This window comes from Sebastes fasciatus, chromosome 15 (genome assembly GCF_043250625.1).
Source record: "Sebastes fasciatus isolate fSebFas1 chromosome 15, fSebFas1.pri, whole genome shotgun sequence".
Taxonomy (NCBI): domain Eukaryota; kingdom Metazoa; phylum Chordata; class Actinopteri; order Perciformes; family Sebastidae; genus Sebastes; species Sebastes fasciatus.
Window position 1 is genome coordinate 27,270,123 of NC_133809.1, and position 20,606 is coordinate 27,290,728.

Sequence of the window (20,606 nt, forward strand, 5' to 3'; positions counted from 1 at the left end):
CATGACATAATTTACCACACCGCCTGTGCACAGCGGACTGGAGTAGATCCTGAAAGTAGCACCGCTATGTACTGAATCAAGAATCGATTTTGAATCGAGAATCAATTTTGAATCGAATCGTGACCCCAAGAAACGAATCATGAAATACTGAAAGATTCACCCCGATATTGTACTGCATACTGCTGACTAAATGAACGATACGTTTGCAGATTGTAAACACTGAAGTATACTCAAGCAAGACGTATCACATGACTGACGGCCGGACCGGCCTCAAGGCACCCCGCCAGCATCTCCGTCAAATCTCCAAAAAAGTACGCAAAACAATAAATATTTGTGTTTTTCTACAGGATTCCAGGCTGAAGAAAATCACAAATCAACAGGTAAATAAAAAAGGAGAAATAAAGAAATAAAGTCAAGTCTCAGTTTAATTTTTTCTTAAATTCACTTCTTTTACTGATGACTCTCTTGTTTCTGTTCAGAGTCCGTCAGGTTGGTGGGAGGAGACAGTCGCTGTGCAGGAACACTGGAGGTGAAACATCAGGGAGACTGGAGACCAGTGAATGACTTTTACTATGGCTGGACCCTGAAGGAAGCAGCTGCTGCCTGCAAAGAGTTGGACTGTGGCTCTGCTGTTTCTGTAGAAAAGAGAAAGAAGTACTCATCTGTGTGGTGGATCAGGTTTGACTGTTTTCAGTCTGGATCTGCTCTGAGGGAGTGTGTAACATCAGGCTCCTCTTCCTACATCCTGGATCTCACCTGCTCAGGTAAGCCCATCAGTGACATCATCAGTGACATCATCTATGACAGTAATGTACCCACAATGACACACACATGCACCAGCTAGAATCACAGCAGACTGTCTCAGCAGCCATGATGGAGTCTGTTGATCTGCTGTCTCAGTAAATCAGGTGCTGAATGCACCAAGATAAATATCTGTATATATGAAACATACATGTCTGCTGCTTCAGGAGTCCCCTGGGCCGACCAGCAACCAGCCTGACTCCTTCTTCAGCTTGACAGCTTTCTTAGCCACTGGTTTCAACCAGCTGGTTCTTTGGTTTCCACCATAAGAGGTACCAGTGACCTACTGGCCACAACTTTGAGCAGCTCAGCTCAGCCGGGGGCTGGTCAGTATCTCATCACCCACGTGGTGTCCTCCACCGTGGGAGACTCCTTAAAGGAAGAGAGTCCAGACCCTATCCTTTTTAGATTTTAGGGATCATTTTCTGAACAGATTTTTATTCTGGGTTACAGACCTTCTCAGAAAAATAAGAAAGAATGAAAACATCTCTGTGTGGAGAGCAAAGATTGTGGAGCAGCTGAGCAGAAGGAACAGAATAGAGAAATGTGCAGATGATGATGTTGTGTTATTGTTTGAAAACACATTAAAAGTGTTCAACAATGGATAACAATTGTTAGAGTGTATTAAATGTAAATGTGATGGTAAAACTGCTGCAGTCTGTGGTGTTATAAAGATGTGTTCTGTTGTTAATGATGAACTGATGTTGGAACTGTTCTGAGTCCAGTTGGAATCACTGAATTGTTGTTTCATGACATCTTTTTATTTTGTGTCTGGTGTCTTTTATCTCTCTCCATTTTATCTTCTATCATCTCTCCAGACTCTGTCAGGCTGGTGAATGGGACTAGTCTGTGCTCAGGCAGACTGGAGGTGAAGTCTAACCACTCTAACCAGTGGTGGTCCTCAGTGTGTGAAGCTGACTTTGACCAGCAGGATGCAGAGGTGGTCTGCAGGGAGCTTGGCTGTGGGTCTCCTTCAGTCCTCCAGGGGGTGACTTATGGAGAAGTGGAGGATCCAATGTGGACCAAAGAGTTCCAGTGTGGAGGAACTGAGTCTGCTCTCCTGGACTGTAGAAGCTCAGGCTCAGATAGAAACACCTGCTCACCTGGCAAAGCTGTTGGACTCACCTGCTCAGGTAGAAGAGGAGCTGCAGCTCTGATCTGGTTCATTTCTGTTCTAATGAAACTCACTTTATTCTTTTACTGACGACTCTCTTGTTTCTGTTCAGAGCCTGTCAGGTTGGTGGGAGGAGACCGTCGCTGTGCAGGAACACTGGAGGTGAAACATCAGGGAGACTGGAGACCAGTGAGGGCCGATTACTTTTACCCTTACTGGAACCTGATCGAAGGAAATGTTGCCTGCAAAGAGTTGGACTGTGGCTCTGCTGCTTCAGGAGAAAAGAGAAAGGAGTCCTCAGAAAGATCTGTGTGGTGGATCAGACCCTATTGTGTTCGGTCTGGATCTTCTCTGAGGGAGTGTGTAACATCAGATTTCTCTAACTCCATCCTGAATCTCACCTGCTCAGGTAAGCCCATCAGTGACATCATCTGTGACATCATCTATGACAGTAATGTACCCACAATGACACACACATGCACCAGCTAGAATCGCAGCAGACTATGATCTATGACAGTAATGTTTCCAGTATGTTCCGTCCTCCGTCACAGTGGCAGTCGGTTTCCATTGGACTGAACTGTAAAGTTATCCAGGACAATGACATCCTAAAGTGTAGAAAAGTGTATGACAAGCCGTTTTAACATTTAATAGCTCAGCTTGACTATCCAGAATTAGCATTAGAGATATCTATAACTACATTTTGACTAGTCATAATTACATTGTGACTAGTCAAAACAACAGTTAGAGATGTCTGTAATTCAGTTCTGTCTATCCTAAATAACAGTTACAGATAACTCAAACCTCATTATGACTAGTAAGAACTGTTGTGCATGATGTTGCTCATCAAGGTTCAGGCTCACGATATCGGCCCAACAAAGCATCTGAACAGTGTCAGCAGAAGCTTTTGCTAACTCGGATAGTTCGGTAAAGTGTGACAGATTTTCACAGATTCAAACTTCCCGGATCAATAACTCATAAGAGAAACGTTGTTAAAACACAAACAACGTCTCTTTCTAACCGTAGTAAGGTAGACAACAAACTACCTCATTTTAATCACAACGAGCCGTCCTCCGAGCTGGACACATAACATTGGTCTCTATGGCCCTGTTCAGACCTGGTATTAACATGCGTCCTCAGTGATCGCATCACAAGTGGACAGCTTTAAGTACGTCTGTTCACACCTGGCATTAGAATGCGTCTCCACATGCGTCTTCAGTGGCCACTTGTGATCCGATCTCACTTCCCCGCCTCATATATTTTAATAAAATACAGTTGTACTGACAGGATACAGTAGAGCACAGAGGCTGTTTCCATGCTGACAAGCGCCCGAGTCTGCCTGTTTATTCACCTGAGGAGTGCAGTGATCCCGCGGATCCCAGCGGGACATCAGATAAGTAAGCGGTCCTTAATGTGGCCCAGGACACATTCGCGTACACACTGCTAAAAGAATGTGGCCACATGTGGCCCAGACCACCTCTGAATGTGGTCTGAAAGATCCGATCTCAATGCATCCTCTATGCGTCTTGAGTGTGTTCAGACCTTTACTTAGAGCTGTTCACTTGTGATCCGATCACTGAGGACGCATGTTAATACCAGGTCTGAACAGGGCCTATGTGCAGCCGGCTGTGAGACGAGTGGTCAGGGACCGCTGCGGATCAGATCGTTAGAAAATGACTTGAAATTGAAAGAGCTCATCATCAAGGAGTCTGTGGCCAACAAGAGCTTTGTTCACTAGAGAGTTGTGGATGAAATTTACAGCTTATTGTAGATTTATTGTCTCCAGACACACTTTATAAACCCATACGGCTGCAGTGCAGCACCATAGCATGTTTGAATAGCTTCACCTCCCGTCCCATCCTCTCCCCCCTTCTGACGTAATTACAGATATCTATAACGTCATTTCACCTCGTCAAAAAATCCTGATATCTGTAATTACATTTAGACTAACTAACTCCAGTTAGAGAAATCTACAACGTCATTCTGACTAGTCAACATTTAATTTTAGATATCTAAAAAGGACAATGTAGATATCTACAATTGAGAGGAATTAAAGATATCTTGAACTGGAATTACGACAAGTCATAATTAAATTGTGGATATCTGTAATGAGAAACCCCATACACATGAATGGCAAAGTAGTTTGAATCGTACTAGTCAAAATGTAATTACAGATATCTAGAATTAGAGTTATGACTAGGCAAAACAACGTTGCAGACATCTCTAATGAATCTCCTGTCTAGCTGTTAAATGTTAAAACAGCTTGCCATAGAAGTGGGCTTGTTTCTGAAAACTTCAAACTCTCCACAGACTGCTGAGCTTCACCTGACAGGACACACCTGTCTGTCTGTACGCCTTTCCCATTTCCCAGTTTCCCAGTCATCCTCGATTCCTTTCCTCGCCTCCTCTCCTCGCGTCTCAGTCCCACCCACAAGAGATGTGAGCTGAAGAGGAAGAGACGCGAGGAGAGAGGAGTTGAGGCAACAGGCATTTAACAAAATGAGACATCCTCGCCTCGGAGCCGTCATTTTAAAGCCACATCAATTAAATATGACGTGTGGCACATTGTCACGCCTCTTTGATACGTCACAGGTGTCTCTGTTCGCACTTCTATTTCATTAATTTGCGTGTTATTTTAACTAAATTGACAAATCCAAATTTTTCATGACCATGTCAGACAATATATTTCCTCTATATCTGAATGTACAAACAAAAACGCTGTTAAAACATATAAACCACTGAAAGCTTTACAAGATATTATATAACTTTGATTTGTTTAATCTTTTTTATTACAACCTTTAGTCCCCCTGGCGTGTTTGTAATTGTAGACTCGAGCTGTATACACAAGTGTTTTAAACTTGATAACGGCCTCAATAAAGTTGTTAAAAAACATTAAAAAACACGTGTGCCGAGAAGACTTACGCAAAGTATACACACAGATGTATCGTCACTATTAGCTCCTTCGGCAAGCCTCCTCGCTCCTCCAGATGCAGTTTAGGAATTGGGATGTCCTTCAAGATGGAGCGCTGAGATCGATTTCAGGATCACAAGCCGGAGCATCGAGGATCGAGGAGACGAGGAGACGAGGAGACGAGGAGACGAGGAGGCACAAAATCAGGTCCATTTTGTTGAACGGAGGATCAATAAAACATAGAAAAACGTTTAAACGGAAACGGTTGTGCATTGAACACTCTGTTGTGCTACGCAAATGCACTGCCTTTATAGTATGACAGGGTTTGTGCACGTCGCTGCTGATTGGGTAACACCTCTGACACAGCCACCATTTCGACGAAACACGCCGTTCTACCTGAAAACAGTAGCAAACCAGAGCACACTGTTTTCAGACTGAACGTGCCCCAGCTCTCAGCCAATCATCTCTCTGTGTTTACAGACATGCTGCTTCAGCCCAACATCTCTGGGTCCTCCTCCGTGGACGGGGTCTCCGAGGCCCAGCAGCAGGGGTTTCAGGTGCTCAGGGGCTCCACCTTCACCATCAGGTGCTCCACCCAGCCACAGTACCCAGGAGGCTCCTTCCAGCTCACCTTCACCTCCTCCACCTTATCACTCAACTACACCCAGCCAGCTGTCAATCACTCCGCCCACTTCCTGTTCCCTGCTGCAGAGCCCGCCCACCAAGGAAGCTACAGCTGTGTTTATCACGTCTACGTTTTTTCTCATGACTTCTTCTCTGAGAGCCGTCTGCTCTCTCTCACTGTCACAGGTAAGCTGACTGTCTCATTTCATAAGAACTTTACTTCATTTTGTACTTGAGGAATTTTCTTATTTCGTAAGAATTTTACTTTTGAAGAAGTGATTTTAGATTTCAGGTCACTACAGTTTGTGTTTAATGGGAGATGTTGGTCTCATGATGTGATGTGATGTGATGACTGTCCATGTGTTTGATCAGATCTAAGGCCTCTTATCATCAGAGCGGTCGTCCTGCCGCTGATTCTGCTGTTGGCCAACATTGGCCTTTACTTCTACTATAAGGTACTGACACACGTCTGTTGTTCAGACCACTGACTGACATGAAGCACTCAGTCTGTGTTTATTGAAGTGAAGAGAGAGGAGTGTTGCAGGAAGTCACATCTGTGTGCTGTCATGTGTCTCCAGGCCACCAGAGGGCAGAAGCCGGGCAGACGGGAGAACACTGAGCCGGTTTATTATAACCTGGGTGTTCCTGCAGCTGAAGGTGGGCCGACTGAAGAGGAAGGAGCTCAGGGAGCAGAGTAGCACCTCCAAGGAGCTCATCTCACATCCAGATGGATTTATAACACACAACCCACCAACAGCTCATTTTATATGAATGTTCCCTTTAAACAAGAAGGCTGGATTTATTCAATACATTATATACTATATTTGTCTTACTCTCAACATGAAAACCAACAATGTGTTAGTCTTTTCATACTTTCTGACTTCCTGTCAGAACGTATGTAGCCCATTGGTTCCTACTGAAGATGTAAATCTCTAAAAACACCTCACAATCATAAAGTGTCATTGAAAACTAGACTTGAAAGCAGGTATACCGGAGTCCAAGCAGCCGGCGCAATTTGAAACCAAAGACACCGACAAATTGACTTAATTTTGTAGGAATTTTCTTATTTCATAAGAATTTGACTTAATTTAATTTAATTAGAGTTTTGCTTTATTCTGTACATAAGGAGTTTACTTAATTTTGCATTTAAACAATGTACTTAATTTCTGAGCTTTACTTACTTTTGTATTTAAGGGATTTACCAAATTTTGTACTTTGGGAATTTTCTTAATGTTGTACATAACAAATTAACACAAATTTATAATTGAAGATTTTCTTTTACTACTTTCTTTCTAATGAAGGATTTTGCTTATTTCATAAGAATTGCACTTAATGTTGTAATCAAGGATTTTGCAAATTTTCATAATTAAGTAATGTACTTATTTTCTATGAATTTTACTTAATTTTGTAATTAAGGAATTTTCTTATTACATAACATTTTTACTTAATTTTATTTCAGTAGAATTTGGCAAATGTTTGTACATAAGGAGTTTACTTAATTTTTGCACTTAAACAATGTACTTATTTTCTATGACTTTCTACCAAATTTTGTACTTTGGGAATTTTCTTAATGTTGTTCTTAACAAATTTACACAAATGTATAATTGAGGATTTTACTGTTACTGCTTTTTTTCTAATGAAACATTTTGCTTAATTCATAAAAATTTCACTTAATCTTGTAATAAAGGATTTTGCAAATCATTCATGATTAAGTATTTATTTTTTTAAGAATTTTACTTATTTTGTGATTAAGGAATTTTCTTATTACATAATAATTTTACTTAATTTTATTTCAGCAGAATTAGGATTATTTTTGTACTCAATAATTTTGATTCATTTTGTAGTTAAGGAACTTGCTTTTTATAATTGAGGCATTTTCTTTATTCAAAAGACTTTTGCTTAATTTTGCACTTAAAAAATGTACTTAATTTCTATGAATTTGACTTACTTTTGTATTTAGAGGGACTGTTTGTAATCTTTTACACGTATAAATCTACCGGGCCGGGATCCCATGCGCGTTCGCATATGCGCGCTCGCGTGTGGCCGCAGTTTCTGCTCCTCTGCCTGCTTGCCTTCACTCACACACCGCGTGCGTTCCGCTGTTTCGCTCGACCTCTAGACGTGCATGTGCGCTCACTCCACACTGCAAAAGAGTTAGTTTAGCTCTGAGAATATCTAGTGAATGTACAGTGGACGTTTGTGCAGAAATAAATGCTGCAGCTCCTCCAGACCAACAGAGGTTTCCCGTGTCTTGTGAAGTGACAGGGCTCCGAAACGAGTTACGTTATCGTCTACGACCGGGTGCCGGTGTCTCCATGCGGGCGCAGTCGGGAGGCGATAGCGTTTCTCTTCCTGCTTCAGCCCCGGAGGCTGAAGCAGCGGGGCTGAAGCAGGAAAAGCCAACACTAGGATCAGGAGTGATTCATGGAGAGACCTTCGTCTGGTCAGCTAACATTACTGCCATTGTCTTTTATCTAGAACAAACTGACAATAAATGTATTCTAATAAAACATGTCCATGCTATCATTGTGAATGTTCTGTCCATCCCCAGCTGGAGTGGACAGCATATCGGAATCGTCGCTGTATATTTGAATTGTTTTACTTTGAATGTGGAAGTAAAAGTATTTCGATGTTTATTGTGGCTGATGAAGTGAACGGTTGTGATGAGCGTGTACTGCCCTCAAATGGTCACAGAAGGGAATTACAACATTAGGTTTAAAGGGGAGCTACGGCCATTTTCAAAATTCATACATGTTATTCCTATGGTCTAAGAAAGTCAAAAATATATTAGTTAACATGAACAACTGTCTCCCAAATCTAAAAAACTGGAGTGTTAAAACTTATGATGTCACAGGGGTATAAAGTGTGGAGCTGCTCCATAGACAATGAATTGGGAGAGATGTTCTAGATGACACTGAAAGCATCCAGGGGGATGTTCTGAGTATACGGGAACATTTTCTGTTTCACAACTAAAAACACTACAATAGAATAAAGCTCTTTGGGTATAAAAAAGAAAATTAACACAAAATCAGTCTCTCATTTATTGTCAATGGAGCAGCTCCACACTTTATACACGATGACATCACAAATTTGAGAGATTGTTTCTGGCTTTGAGAGAGAGTAGCTCATGTTCACTGATATTGATTGAACTTTACTAGGCCATGGAAATAACATATTGGAATTCTTAATGTAGGTGGTTTTCCCCTTTAAGTGGGAATGATAGTCATGGAGGTTCATATTTTCAGGCAGGTATGTAAGAAGGTATGCAGGTAGGTAGGTATGTATGTATGTAGGTAGGTAGGTAGGTAGACAGGTAGGTAGGTAAGCAGGCAGGTTATTTCATCTCAGGCAGGCACAGAACGTATGTGCTAACTGGCCGTCAGCTGTAGTCTTTGTGGTGTGTTTAAGTGTAACTTGTCGGCCAAAACAAAGGTGACGTGAGGCAATGCAAGAGGCGGCTTTCGTCCCCGTTAGTTCACAGTGAAAGGGTGACTCTGTTGGGCAGGTTACTATGTGGATAGTTATGTTCACACTACAAGACTTCCGATATCATCGGATATCTATACTGCAAAACTTGCAGTCTTGACATACAGTGAGTTCCAACTGTGACCCCAGAGACCTGTACTATGAAGCAGGATTTGGCGTCAGCGAGGTAACTTTAGGGTTAACTCAGGGTTTTCCGTCCTACGAAGCTGGTTCACTTCTTACCGGGGTAGATCACCATGGTAACTGATGCTGAACAGCTAACCTGCTATAGAGCAGGTTATGTTCCAGATAAGAGATCAACTCATAAGAAAGCACCTCCTACTGACCAATCACAGCTCAGTGCGGTGATTGTATGATAATATTATACACATATGAAGCAGTTTAAGTCATAATCAGACTAAAAACAACACAGTTTAAACTGACAAATGCAGGCAGGACAGCTGGCTGTATGCTGTGGGTGTTTACCTCTTTGAATTATGTTTTCATATTTATTCTTTAACTTCCTCTTGAGTCCGTTTCACACCGCCGGAGACGAGGACGCAGCTGAAAGGAGGTCTAAATAGTCATACACGCCATGCTGTTAGCACTGGGCGTTGGTTAGGTATAATCCAGTCATCTGTTAAACTTTAAAAGCTATTTATATCTAGATGACTATATCTGACTTTTGAGTGTTCCGTTAAATTATTAAGTCTGTTAATTTACGCATTCACACATCAGGAGTTTTTTCTTTTGCCAGCTGTTCTTCCTGCATTTGGCAGCTTCAACTGTGTTACTTTTAGTCTGGATTATGTGTTTAACTTCTTCGTATTTGTCTAATATAGTTTACTCTTTGTAAAATGTGTTTAGCATGATCTCGGTTGTTAGGGTTAGTGAAGCCAGATAACGAGAAGATACCCTGGTTATGTTGAACTGGCTTCGTAGTGCAGGCCTCTGTTCTGTGAGGATGAAGATAGAGCTGTGTGTCGATTCTGTGAGTTTTCTCTCCAGAGTCAAAATGTTTTTTTTCCGTAGAACAAGCAGTCATTGACCTGGAGGACCAGCTGAAGTCTCCACAGGACAAGAGGAACAAATACAAACAGGTGGAGAAAACGTGCGAGGAAATGGTTAAACACTCCATGAAGCAGCTGTTGCAGCAGATGTCCTTTTTTTATGTTTTCTTCCACTGAGTCCGCCACTGGATTTGTCATAATCCTGTCATATATGATGGGAATATTTACAGAACATTAAACTGTTAAACATCTTCTCTGCTTTCCTGAATATATTTTATATATATTTGTTGGGATTGTGTCTTGTATTATTTTCATGTTTTGTCTGGGCTCCGTTTCAGTCTAAACCTGAACTCTGAGTTCACTAATCCTGAGTTGTCGGTTCCAGAACAGCTGATCTGAGTCAGATCAATCAACTCTGAGTAGGTTAAAGCTGAACATCAAAAGCCATCATCAATAGAGCTCTGATACCACGATTCACCATGGTAACAGGTAAAGAAAAGGCACAACCTCCATTTTAATCCAGTCCACATAAAGATGTTAACGCATGTAGCCGACTGTGCATATTTATCTATAAAACAAAAGTCAGAGCAGTGAAAAGTGTCAGTAATATAATAAAGTTTTATCAGTGTTGTCCATTGGTTCATCTTTTACCAGACTAACGTTTCCTTAATGGATGATGAAATGGTGAATCTGACTGTGTATTGGACTGTAGCCTACATTACATTTAATCTGACAGAGACAAAACACAGGGGACAGCAACTGAAGATGAAAAATCTAAAACATATATAGATCAAGATGTAGATGCATGATTGTAAACTCAAAATCTGATCCAGTAATAATGTGTTTGGCGATTTAAAAGATAAAATACAGTAGATTTTAAACATCTATTTGGATCTTGGCTCAACAGCATTCAGTGGCTTAATTTCAATTTCTTCAACACATGTAGTAAATTTAGACACAGCCACTGAAATGCTGTTAAAACACGTTCAGATTATATGCATCCGATTTAAATAAAAAACTCCCTTTCTAACTCCATTATGCAGCTGCACCACCATCCTGCTCACTCAGAAATATTAACACATAATCTACAAGATTATAGGAATTATGTTCCATCAGTGCGACCAATCACATCATGAGTGATAGAGATCATCATTCACTGATCGGACGTGTCCACGCTTCATACCAATCTTTACTATTTAAACTGAGATTATGTGCAATAAACATTTTAGTGGAACTGCTCTAACAAACTGACAGCAGCTCAGTCAGTCAGTGTTATAAAAAAGGACATTCAGAGATTTGATTCTGAGCTGAGGGTGATTTCATGCTGTGTTGAATGTGAGGGCAAACACCGCTCTTCAGAGAAATGACTGACAGCGCATAAAGGGTTAACTTTAGATAGTCCACTGTTTCAAATATATAAACAAAACAAACAACAAAAAACAAACTTACATACGAGCCTCATAGACACAAGTTCAATATCAGTATCTTTAATTCAACTTCTCGATTCAAACGTAATCTCAGAATCATGAGAGAGCTTCTTTCATTGGCTCTAAACTAAAACCACTAAAACAAGAACCAATCACAAACGTTACTTCATACAAAATATTCAGTCGTTCTATTTGGAGGTGAAAAGCAAACTCTGTCCTCCTCCGTTCATTCTTTAGTTTCAAATTATTCATATTCTTTATTGCTAAAATAGAGTCTCAATCTGAACCAAACACTGGAAGGCCAACAGTATTTGACAATGCAGATATAAAACATACATCTCTGTATTATTATCTGTATTTTTATCTCAAAGGAGAAGTGCTACATTATTTTTTTTAAAAGCTGTCTCTGGGGCTTTCCCCAGAGTGTCCACATCAAAGTTCACTTCAGATATAATGTATATAGCTCAGAGCAGCGGTGTAATTCTCTCACTGCTGCTAAATGTGGAAAAGAGTTTTCCACCGTCACATGATGACACATTTCTTTATAACAGACCGTTGCTATGTATAACAGACCGTTGCTATGTATAACAGACCGTTGCTATGTATAAGATACTAAGATAATTAAAAAAAATACTTATATTTATGTCCCATATTTTAACTGCACTATTTTATGCCTTAGATTATCATTTTGCTTTCACATTTACTTATGTGATCTCCCCTTTTATATATTTACACATTTTATGAGCATTGTTGAAGAAACAGGAGACCAAAGATTCATTTTCATTGCCAATGACTGCTTCACTGGAACTGACAAATGACCAATAAAGAACCTTGAACTTATTGTTTTTATTTGGTAAGTACAGTACACAACTCAATAAAATATATAACAAAGCTCTAGTCATTTTAGTGATTTTAGACATTTTAGATATTTTAATGGCGAAAAATTACAAAACATTGTACATATTTCACATGTATTCACATCAGCACCTATTCACACGCACGCACCGATGTCAGGATATCAGCGAGCTACCATGGTCGCCTGACCATCGGGAGCGATTTGGGGTTCAGTGTCTTGCTCAGGGACACTTCCACACGTGGACAGGAGGAGCCGGGTATCGAACCCCCATCCTGTCGGTACCCGTTCTACCTCCTGAGCGACCACCAGTTTCCGTCCGGGTGGAAGATCCCGCTCTGTGTCCACATTTGTTTTAGCTTCTGAAGAGTTTTCTAGAGTTGGTCCTCAGCTGGAGTCGAGGGGGCATCATTCAGTAGAAGTCTGTGAGTGTCTGTTTAAACTCACTCATTGGAGGATTATCAGTGTTCCAGTGACGAGGCTGCAGCTGATTTTATAGATAAAGTTGAAGGTGACTGTCCTGTTGCTCAGGCTGTCCACTGGATTTTTTCTAATTTACTTTCATTAAATCAATTGAGGACAAGTAATAGAGATAGTAACATGAGGACATGTGGATCCTCACATTAAAAAGAAGCTGTTTTGTGGGGTCTCCCCGGCCGTTGGGTCATCTTCCTCTTTCAGTATCCAGCACCGTCTTTGTCTTTAAACGTAGACATGCTTCATCGTTGGTGTTTTAGACACTTTAGGACCCAACGTATAGATCAACTGTAAGTCCTTTTTTTCAAGCGGTTTGAGCGGTGTGTCCAATAAAGTTTATTTTTGTTGTTGTCTGATTTCTGTCTCTGAGGATGTTCTTCAAACTACCCTGTGGTGGAGAGACACAATACGTTTAGATAAGGAATGAAAAAGAGCAGAGTAGCTTTGTGTTGTGGCTCAATTGTAAAGCTGTGTTCACACCAAGAGCGAAGTTGGACCAACGACTTTTCTTTCCTCCATCAACCATGGAAGAAATAACCACAGTTGCTGCTTTGTACATGTTGTGGAAGTCCCAGATATGTCAGAAAACTAAACACCGTCGTTTCTGGGTTCATAACATCACCCGGCGGCGAGCTGTATTCACATACAGCAGAGCTGGACTTGCCATCTGGCATACCGGGCGTTTTCCCGGTGGGCCAACGTCCTTTTGGGCCGACGTGTGTCTATTTTTTTTTTTTTTGGGCCCATAAAATAGGTAAATCGGCCCATTTCTTTTCCTTAATTTACACTGGGCTGGCCCAATCGCTCTGTGCCAGGCGGACACAGTGAGGAGGAGAGGGAGAGAGATGAGGGAGGGAGTGTAGAGTTTGCAGTAAGCAGTTCTGGGCTGCCTGGCTCAACATGTCATGAGAGATGAGCAGTGCTTGAAGTGGGCCGGTAAGTAGCAGTACACAGTATTTTACTCATTTTACTCCTTATGGCGTACCGTGACTTTTTCATGCGTACCGGAGCTTCTCACAAGCTGCCGGATCTCCTCTGCCCTCTCCATATCAGCTTCTCTGGGAGATTCATAACGCCGCACTATTAATCTCCGCACAAGCTGAAGCCTGGCTGTTCACATCAGAAGAACATCTCTCTGCTTCTTCTGATCCTCTGCTGTTTACTATCCATCTCTCTCTCTGTGTCTCTGTGTCTGTCTGTCTGTGTCTCTGTCTGCTTATGTGTGTCTGCCAGGGTTGGGGCCAAAGTGGGGGCTGGGGCTGGACTGGCCCCCCATCAGAGTCTGAATGTGATAGTTCCAATAAGACTGTCAAATTTTCTTTTTTTAACCTGTTTCTGTCACTGTACAGCATGTATAATCCTAAAAAAGGGACAGCAGGGGCAAAAAAAATTAATTATAACTGATGAATATTAGTTTATGCTAGATATTCACACCAGAGGGGAGAATTATTCAGTTTTCTTTCCTGAGATTTAAAGGTAAATTAGAAGTTTAACATAAAATTGCTGTTGCAGTGTACTTATTATTTTGTTATTTTAATTTTTTTAAAGTCACCAGAATTCAGGAAACAAAGTCTCTGAAACTCAAGTTTTTCTGGGGGAGGACCCCCAGACCGTCCACTTTGGTTTTGAAATCCTCCCTATTTTTGAGGGCTCAAGATTGGCAAGTATGCAAAACAATCACATTTGAAGGGATTTCCTAGAACAGAGCCTTCAACAAAACGTGGTACACACAGCACAAATGACCGGTGATGGGGCCGGTCTGGGCCAAAATGCCAGGGACGATTTGTTGTCCCAGTCCAGCCCTGTTCCTCAATGATTGATTACTTGAATAACAGAATGGACAGATTCACCAACTATTAATATAACAGTTAGTTGCAGCTGTAGTTCAGTCCATTTACCGAGAAATGATAAGAACACTCTGACAGCATTAATCGGATAGGCACACCTCAGCCTGCTCTGGTTGTCATGGTAACAGAAACCACAGTCCTATAATCTGTGATCTGTCAGCAGTTTCTCAACAAAATATCAGTTTCAAAGAAATACAGATTAGAGGAGTGTTAATATCTGTAAAACTAAAGTCAACTTAATGATGAGTAAAGCTGCAGCTCCTCCACTACGCAGAGATCCCGTGAGGACAGCACACACAGAGCAGACAGACGGTCTACCTGGACGTCATGGATCACCTGTTGCTGCTGCTGCTGCTGCTGTGGAGCTCAGGTAGGACTCTGCTTTAAACATGATGTGTTATTACTCACACAATTATAATGATCTTTAAATCACAGAACAAACTGATCACACACACCAAGGCTGTATTCTAACCTACTATACTAGTAGTACAACCTCATACTATACTAGTAGTACATATTTGTACTATACTAGTAGTATGACCTCGTACTATACTAGTAGTACGTACTGATTTGGCCAAAATGTAGCATGTAGTATGTGAACAAAAGCAAAATCCACGGTGTGCCAAAAATACTCGGATGTCGTACTGAGAAGAGGAGAAAAGAGGAGAGACGTGATTTCCAATAATAAATATATACATATATTTGCATAAAGCAGCATATTTGTCCACTCCCATGTTGATAAGAGTATAAAATACTTGACAAATCTCCCTTTAAGGTACATTTTGAACGGATACAAAATGTGCGATAAATTTGCAATTAATCATGATTAATTATGGACAATCATGAGATTAATTGCGATTAAATATCTTAATTGATTGACCGCCCTAATTTAAAGGGAAAAAAGGGATTTGTGGGGCCTTACGCAACTACATATTCAGCGTATAGGACGGGCTGACTCTGATCACCCCCACACACATCACATCACATCACCTCCACACTCAAAGGAAGAAAAGACAGAAAGGGAACATGGATGCTGTGAAATCGTTCACATTAAAGTTATAATTAGGGCTGTCAATCAATTAAAATAGTTAATCTGGATTGATCACAAATTATTCACACTTTGTGACAAATACGCTTGTTTTATGCAAATATATGTATAAATGTATTATTGGAAATCAATTAACAACACAAAACAATGACATATATTGTCCATAAACCCTCACAGGTACTGCATTTAGCAAAAGAAATATGCTCAAATCATAACATGGAAAACTGCAGCCCAACAGGCAACAACAGCTGTCAGTGTGCTGACTTGACTACTTATATAATAATAATAAACTTTATTTATATACCACTTTTCTAAACAAGGTAATAAAGTGCTTTTCAGAATAAAAGAAAAAAAAAATCAACAAAACAGAAAAACAACAAAAAACAATAAATCAGCAAAGAATAAAATACAAACAACAGAGGGATCATAAAAACAAGAAACATCTGTGGATAAAATAAATTTTTAGAAAGCAGAATAAAATGTCCAGAGAGGGATGATAAAAGCAACAGCATCATATTAATTATTCAAAAACACTTTCCTGTAAAAGAAAGTTTTTAGAAGGGACTTAAAAGATGGTAATGAAGTAGCGAGTCTGATTTCAATATAGGCAGAGTGTTCCATAGTCGGGGGGGCTCTAACCACAAAGGCCCGGTCACCTTTGGTCACAAGCCGAGATCTGGAAACAACCAGCAGAGCTGCGTCCGCTGATCTAAGGGAACGCCTAGGCGGGCCAATAGATCCTTGATGTAATTTGGGATAAGGCCATTTAATGCTTTAAAAGTGATCAGTCAAATTTTAAAATCAATTCTGAACATATAACACATCATCTATTCACACTTTGCTCACTTACATCATCGATCATCTACATCCTCCTTCCTTTCCTAAACCCTATCTCTGAACTATTTTATGTGTGCGTCATTCCTTTTTTCCCCCTCTGTCTCTTCTCTAAACCTCTGCCCTTACCAATACCTCATTTCCCCACACACCTCACACAATCGTTGCTCTGGTCTCCACCATCATAACCAATGGGATTTTGAATGTTTTGTATTTTTTTATAATTTACTTATTTATTTATCTTTTTCTTCTTAGTAATTTGTTTGTATGATTGTTGTTATTATTATTGTCTTAGTATAAAATGTGCTGTTTTTTGCTATTAATATAGTTTTAGTATAAAATGTGCTGCTATACTATACTATTATTATCATTGCTATATCATATGGATTATCAATCAATTATTATTGCATAATGGATGTCCAACTTATTAGTATATTAGATCACTATCTATATTTTCACTCCCTTCAAACAATATTAGCACACATATATGAGTTTCTATTCTTATTCTATTTTTATTTTTCTCTTAATGATAGTAATAATGGTAATATTATTATTACTATTATTATTATTATTACAATTGATTAATTGGTTGCTGTTTCAATACTTGATTAATCGGTCTATTTGGTTCTTTTCTTTCCTCTCCATTTGTCATTATTATTACGACTACCATTATTATTAATTTACTAATGGAGAAATGAATTAAGTGGCTTATTTATTGATCTACTACTAATGGCACTATGACTATAGGTATTATCAATATTATTATTATTGATGCTGCTATTGCTCCTGTTATTATTGTTATTGTTATTATTATTACTATTATTATAGCTATTATTGACATGTCTATTGTCATGGTTAAGGTTACTACTATTACTATCATTATTATTATTAGTATTATACTATCACATTATTCCCCTCAGGTATTATTTGTAACATTAATGTATTTTACTTGTTTATTTATTAATACTACTTTTTTTTCTCTTAACTTTTATAACCTTACTTGTGTTGTTGCTGTTGTTTTTTCTCTTTTGTCTGTCTTTATTATTATACTATATTCTTTATTAATATTACAAATTACTTCTATTAGTATTATCATTATCATTATTAGTATTATTTTTTAATTCTAGTATTACTGTGGTTATTCTTATTAGTATACTGTCTACTGGTTTATCACTATTATTACTACTATGTATTCACTACCTTCAGACAATATCAACATGCATATATGCATTTCTATTTTGATTTTTGACTTTTTAGTTTTTTATTATTATTATTATTATAATTTATGTGTGTATGTGTATATATATATATGTATATATATATATATATACATATATATATATACATATATATATGATTATTATTATTATAATTATTTTTAACCATTATTATTATTACTACTATTACAATGAATCAATCGGATGGTTAGATGGAGGATGGATTGGTTAATGAATTGATTTATTTAGTTATTTACTGGATCATTTATTTACTTTACTTATCATTGTTATTATAATAATCACATATAAAAAAACAGCATTGCTTGCAAAAAATACATTGCACCAACAACCCTTCACTATATCCGTCTGGCATAACACCCTCCCCCTCCCTCCCCCCATCGCATCTTCACCCCATCAAGTATCACCACTCCTCCTCCCCCCTTTCTTTTTCCTCCTCTTCTTTCCCCCTTTCCTTTACTTAATCATCCACCTTCACCTTTCCCTATTTCCTGGCTGGGGCGGCCTGACGTCCGGATTAAAATAAATACAAAAAATTAAAGAAATGAATTGGGAAGGAGGAAGGGAAAGATAAGGGAAAAACAAATAAAAAGAAAATCCCTCTCCCAACACAGAACAGGCTCTCTCCTGACGGGTCTGGGGCTGTTCAGAATGGGCAGAAGGGCGACAGTAGACAGTAGACACCTCTGACAGCCAGCCCTCTCTCCAGGGTCTGGGGGCAGCTTAAGGGGGGTAACCTGTCTCAGGAAACAAAAACATACAAATGCAAATACAAATAAAGACCAATATATAAAGACAAAATATGATAACATAACATTGTCAGACCATGAGATATTATAAGCCACCCCTGCCACGAAAAATACTCAACCCCCCCACCCCCTCTCTCTCTTTCCCGCCCTTTTCTTTCTCCTCTTTAGATACAAACAAACAAACACCCTACACCCCCCCACACTGCATACATACAAACACACACAACTGTACACACACACTAGAACCTTACACAACAGACTGCCCTGCACTGTCAATAACACCCCCCTCCACCAACAGCTCTTATTTATTTGTCTCATTTTGTTCGTTTTGTTAGAATTGGCCTGTCCCGTTCATTTTGTCAAGTCACCCGATGTATTTTATTTATTTATTTTTCTCTTTTGTTTGTTTCTGTTTGTCTTGTCAAATTTCACCTGTTTTGTCTTGCTTCACTAAATAACAAAATTAAAAGATTTGGGCGGCAGCGTTCTGCACCAGTTGGAGTCGGTGAATGGAGCTCTGGCTGATACCAACATAAAGTGCATTACAGTAATCTATGCAAGAAAAAATAAAAGCATGTATAACTTTATGTAAATCAGAAGGAGATAAAAAAAGATCTGACTTTAGAGATCTTTTTGAGCTGGAAGAAACATGACTTGCCCCAAACTGCATGTGATTATCATAAAGTGGGCATGTCTGTAAAGGGGAGACTCGTGGGTACCTATAGAACCCATTTTCATTCACATATCTGGAGGTCAGAGGTCAAGGGACCCCTTTGAAAATGGCCATGCCTTTTCCTTATGTTTTCTAGTTTCATATGATACCAGTATCTTCACTCTAACTTTAAAACTGAGCCGCTACAACCTAAAAATCACAAGTTGTGTTAATGCATTAAGAAATTAGTGGCATTAAAACATATTAGCCTTAACGCATTAACTTTGACAGCCCTGGTTATAATCTTTCATATTTCCACCAAATCAAACCAAGTGTTTGATTCTATTTTTAGTCAAATATTATTTCTGTAATCAATGTACCCGTATGTCTACTCAGTAATTATCTCTCTGGGCGGTGGTTTTAATCGTTAGTGGCGGAGTCCGCCATAGATTCAGGCTCGTGACACATTGAGAGGAAACGCTGCAGCATGTAACGAGTGATACTGTTTGTAAGCTGCTCTGATTGATATCAGCCTCATTGTTTCCTGTTCACTCTCCTACAGCCGTATCTGAGCTGCATTAAGTTGCTGCTAATACTAACATATTTCCTGCTGCTGCTGCTTCACATTAAAACACCTCAACTAGACAAAAACAGTGGGACTTTTATTGTGAAGCAGCCACAGAAAACCCAACGTATTCATCACTGAGGTCAAAAACGGGAGAGACATACTGTATATACATAGACATATATACATAGACATATATACATATTTCAGCTAAAATAGCTTTAAATGATGTGAAATTTATAGAGGAAACTAAAACTGACCCTCTAATCCAGAATCCTGTGTTTCAGGCTTCTATCTCTCCTCCAGGGATACTTCCTTTCAGGGTCTTTGTAGCAATATAGATCCAAGGCCAGTTGATTCAGGAGATCGCCGAGATCACGTGGTGCAATTTTGGATTCAAAATTAATTGCAGAATTGAAAATATGGCCTTTATTGGTTAAAGATCAAGAAATGTCAACGTGTCCACTGACCATACATTGTTTATATTTCCAAAACTATTGATTTTTAAAACTGAAATTTTGGGACATTCATTCCTGGAGGTAGAGCTTCCCATGTGCCAAGTTTAAAGTAAATCAGCGAAATTTGATGAAATGGCTCAAAACACTCTGAGGGCCAGAAATCCAATTCTAAGTCGCTACGATTGGCCGAGGTATTGCCATTGGACAAGGTCCTCTTGGCATACCCGAGGCCCTGTGGTAAGGTATTTGAAGTGGACAAATCAAGTGCACTTCACATACCTTACTGCAGGGCCTCGGGTATGCTGAGTGGACAGAGGCCATATTTACAAAGTGCCTTGGGCAAGGAGGCTGAAAGCTACAGGGCTAGTTCCTGGAGGCCCAGGGACCAACATAGTCAAAGTCCAGCTCCCCAACCTTAAAGATGTTAACAATATAACCGTTGTGTAATTAGCATACCGACTCATTGAAATCGGCTAAGAAATGTAGACGTTATAGTGCTTTTTATTCAGAAAAACGGCAGCTCCCCCGTTCACTTGTAT

The 20,606-nt window shown here is 39.6% G+C and overlaps 1 protein-coding gene across 1 annotated transcript in view; it reads left to right on the top strand.

Moving 5' to 3' along the window:
* The first annotated feature begins 477 nt into the window (after nt 1-477).
* The window catches only part of LOC141783601 (scavenger receptor cysteine-rich type 1 protein M130-like), a 53,777-nt gene continuing 33,648 nt past the window's right edge, over nt 478-20,606 (top strand). Inside the window, exons 1-2 of the mRNA XM_074660994.1 lie at nt 478-764; nt 1,620-1,934. Coding sequence (XP_074517095.1) covers nt 1,817-1,934 — 118 coding nt within the window. The 5' untranslated portion in view covers nt 478-764; nt 1,620-1,816. The remainder of the gene's footprint in view (nt 765-1,619; nt 1,935-20,606) is intronic.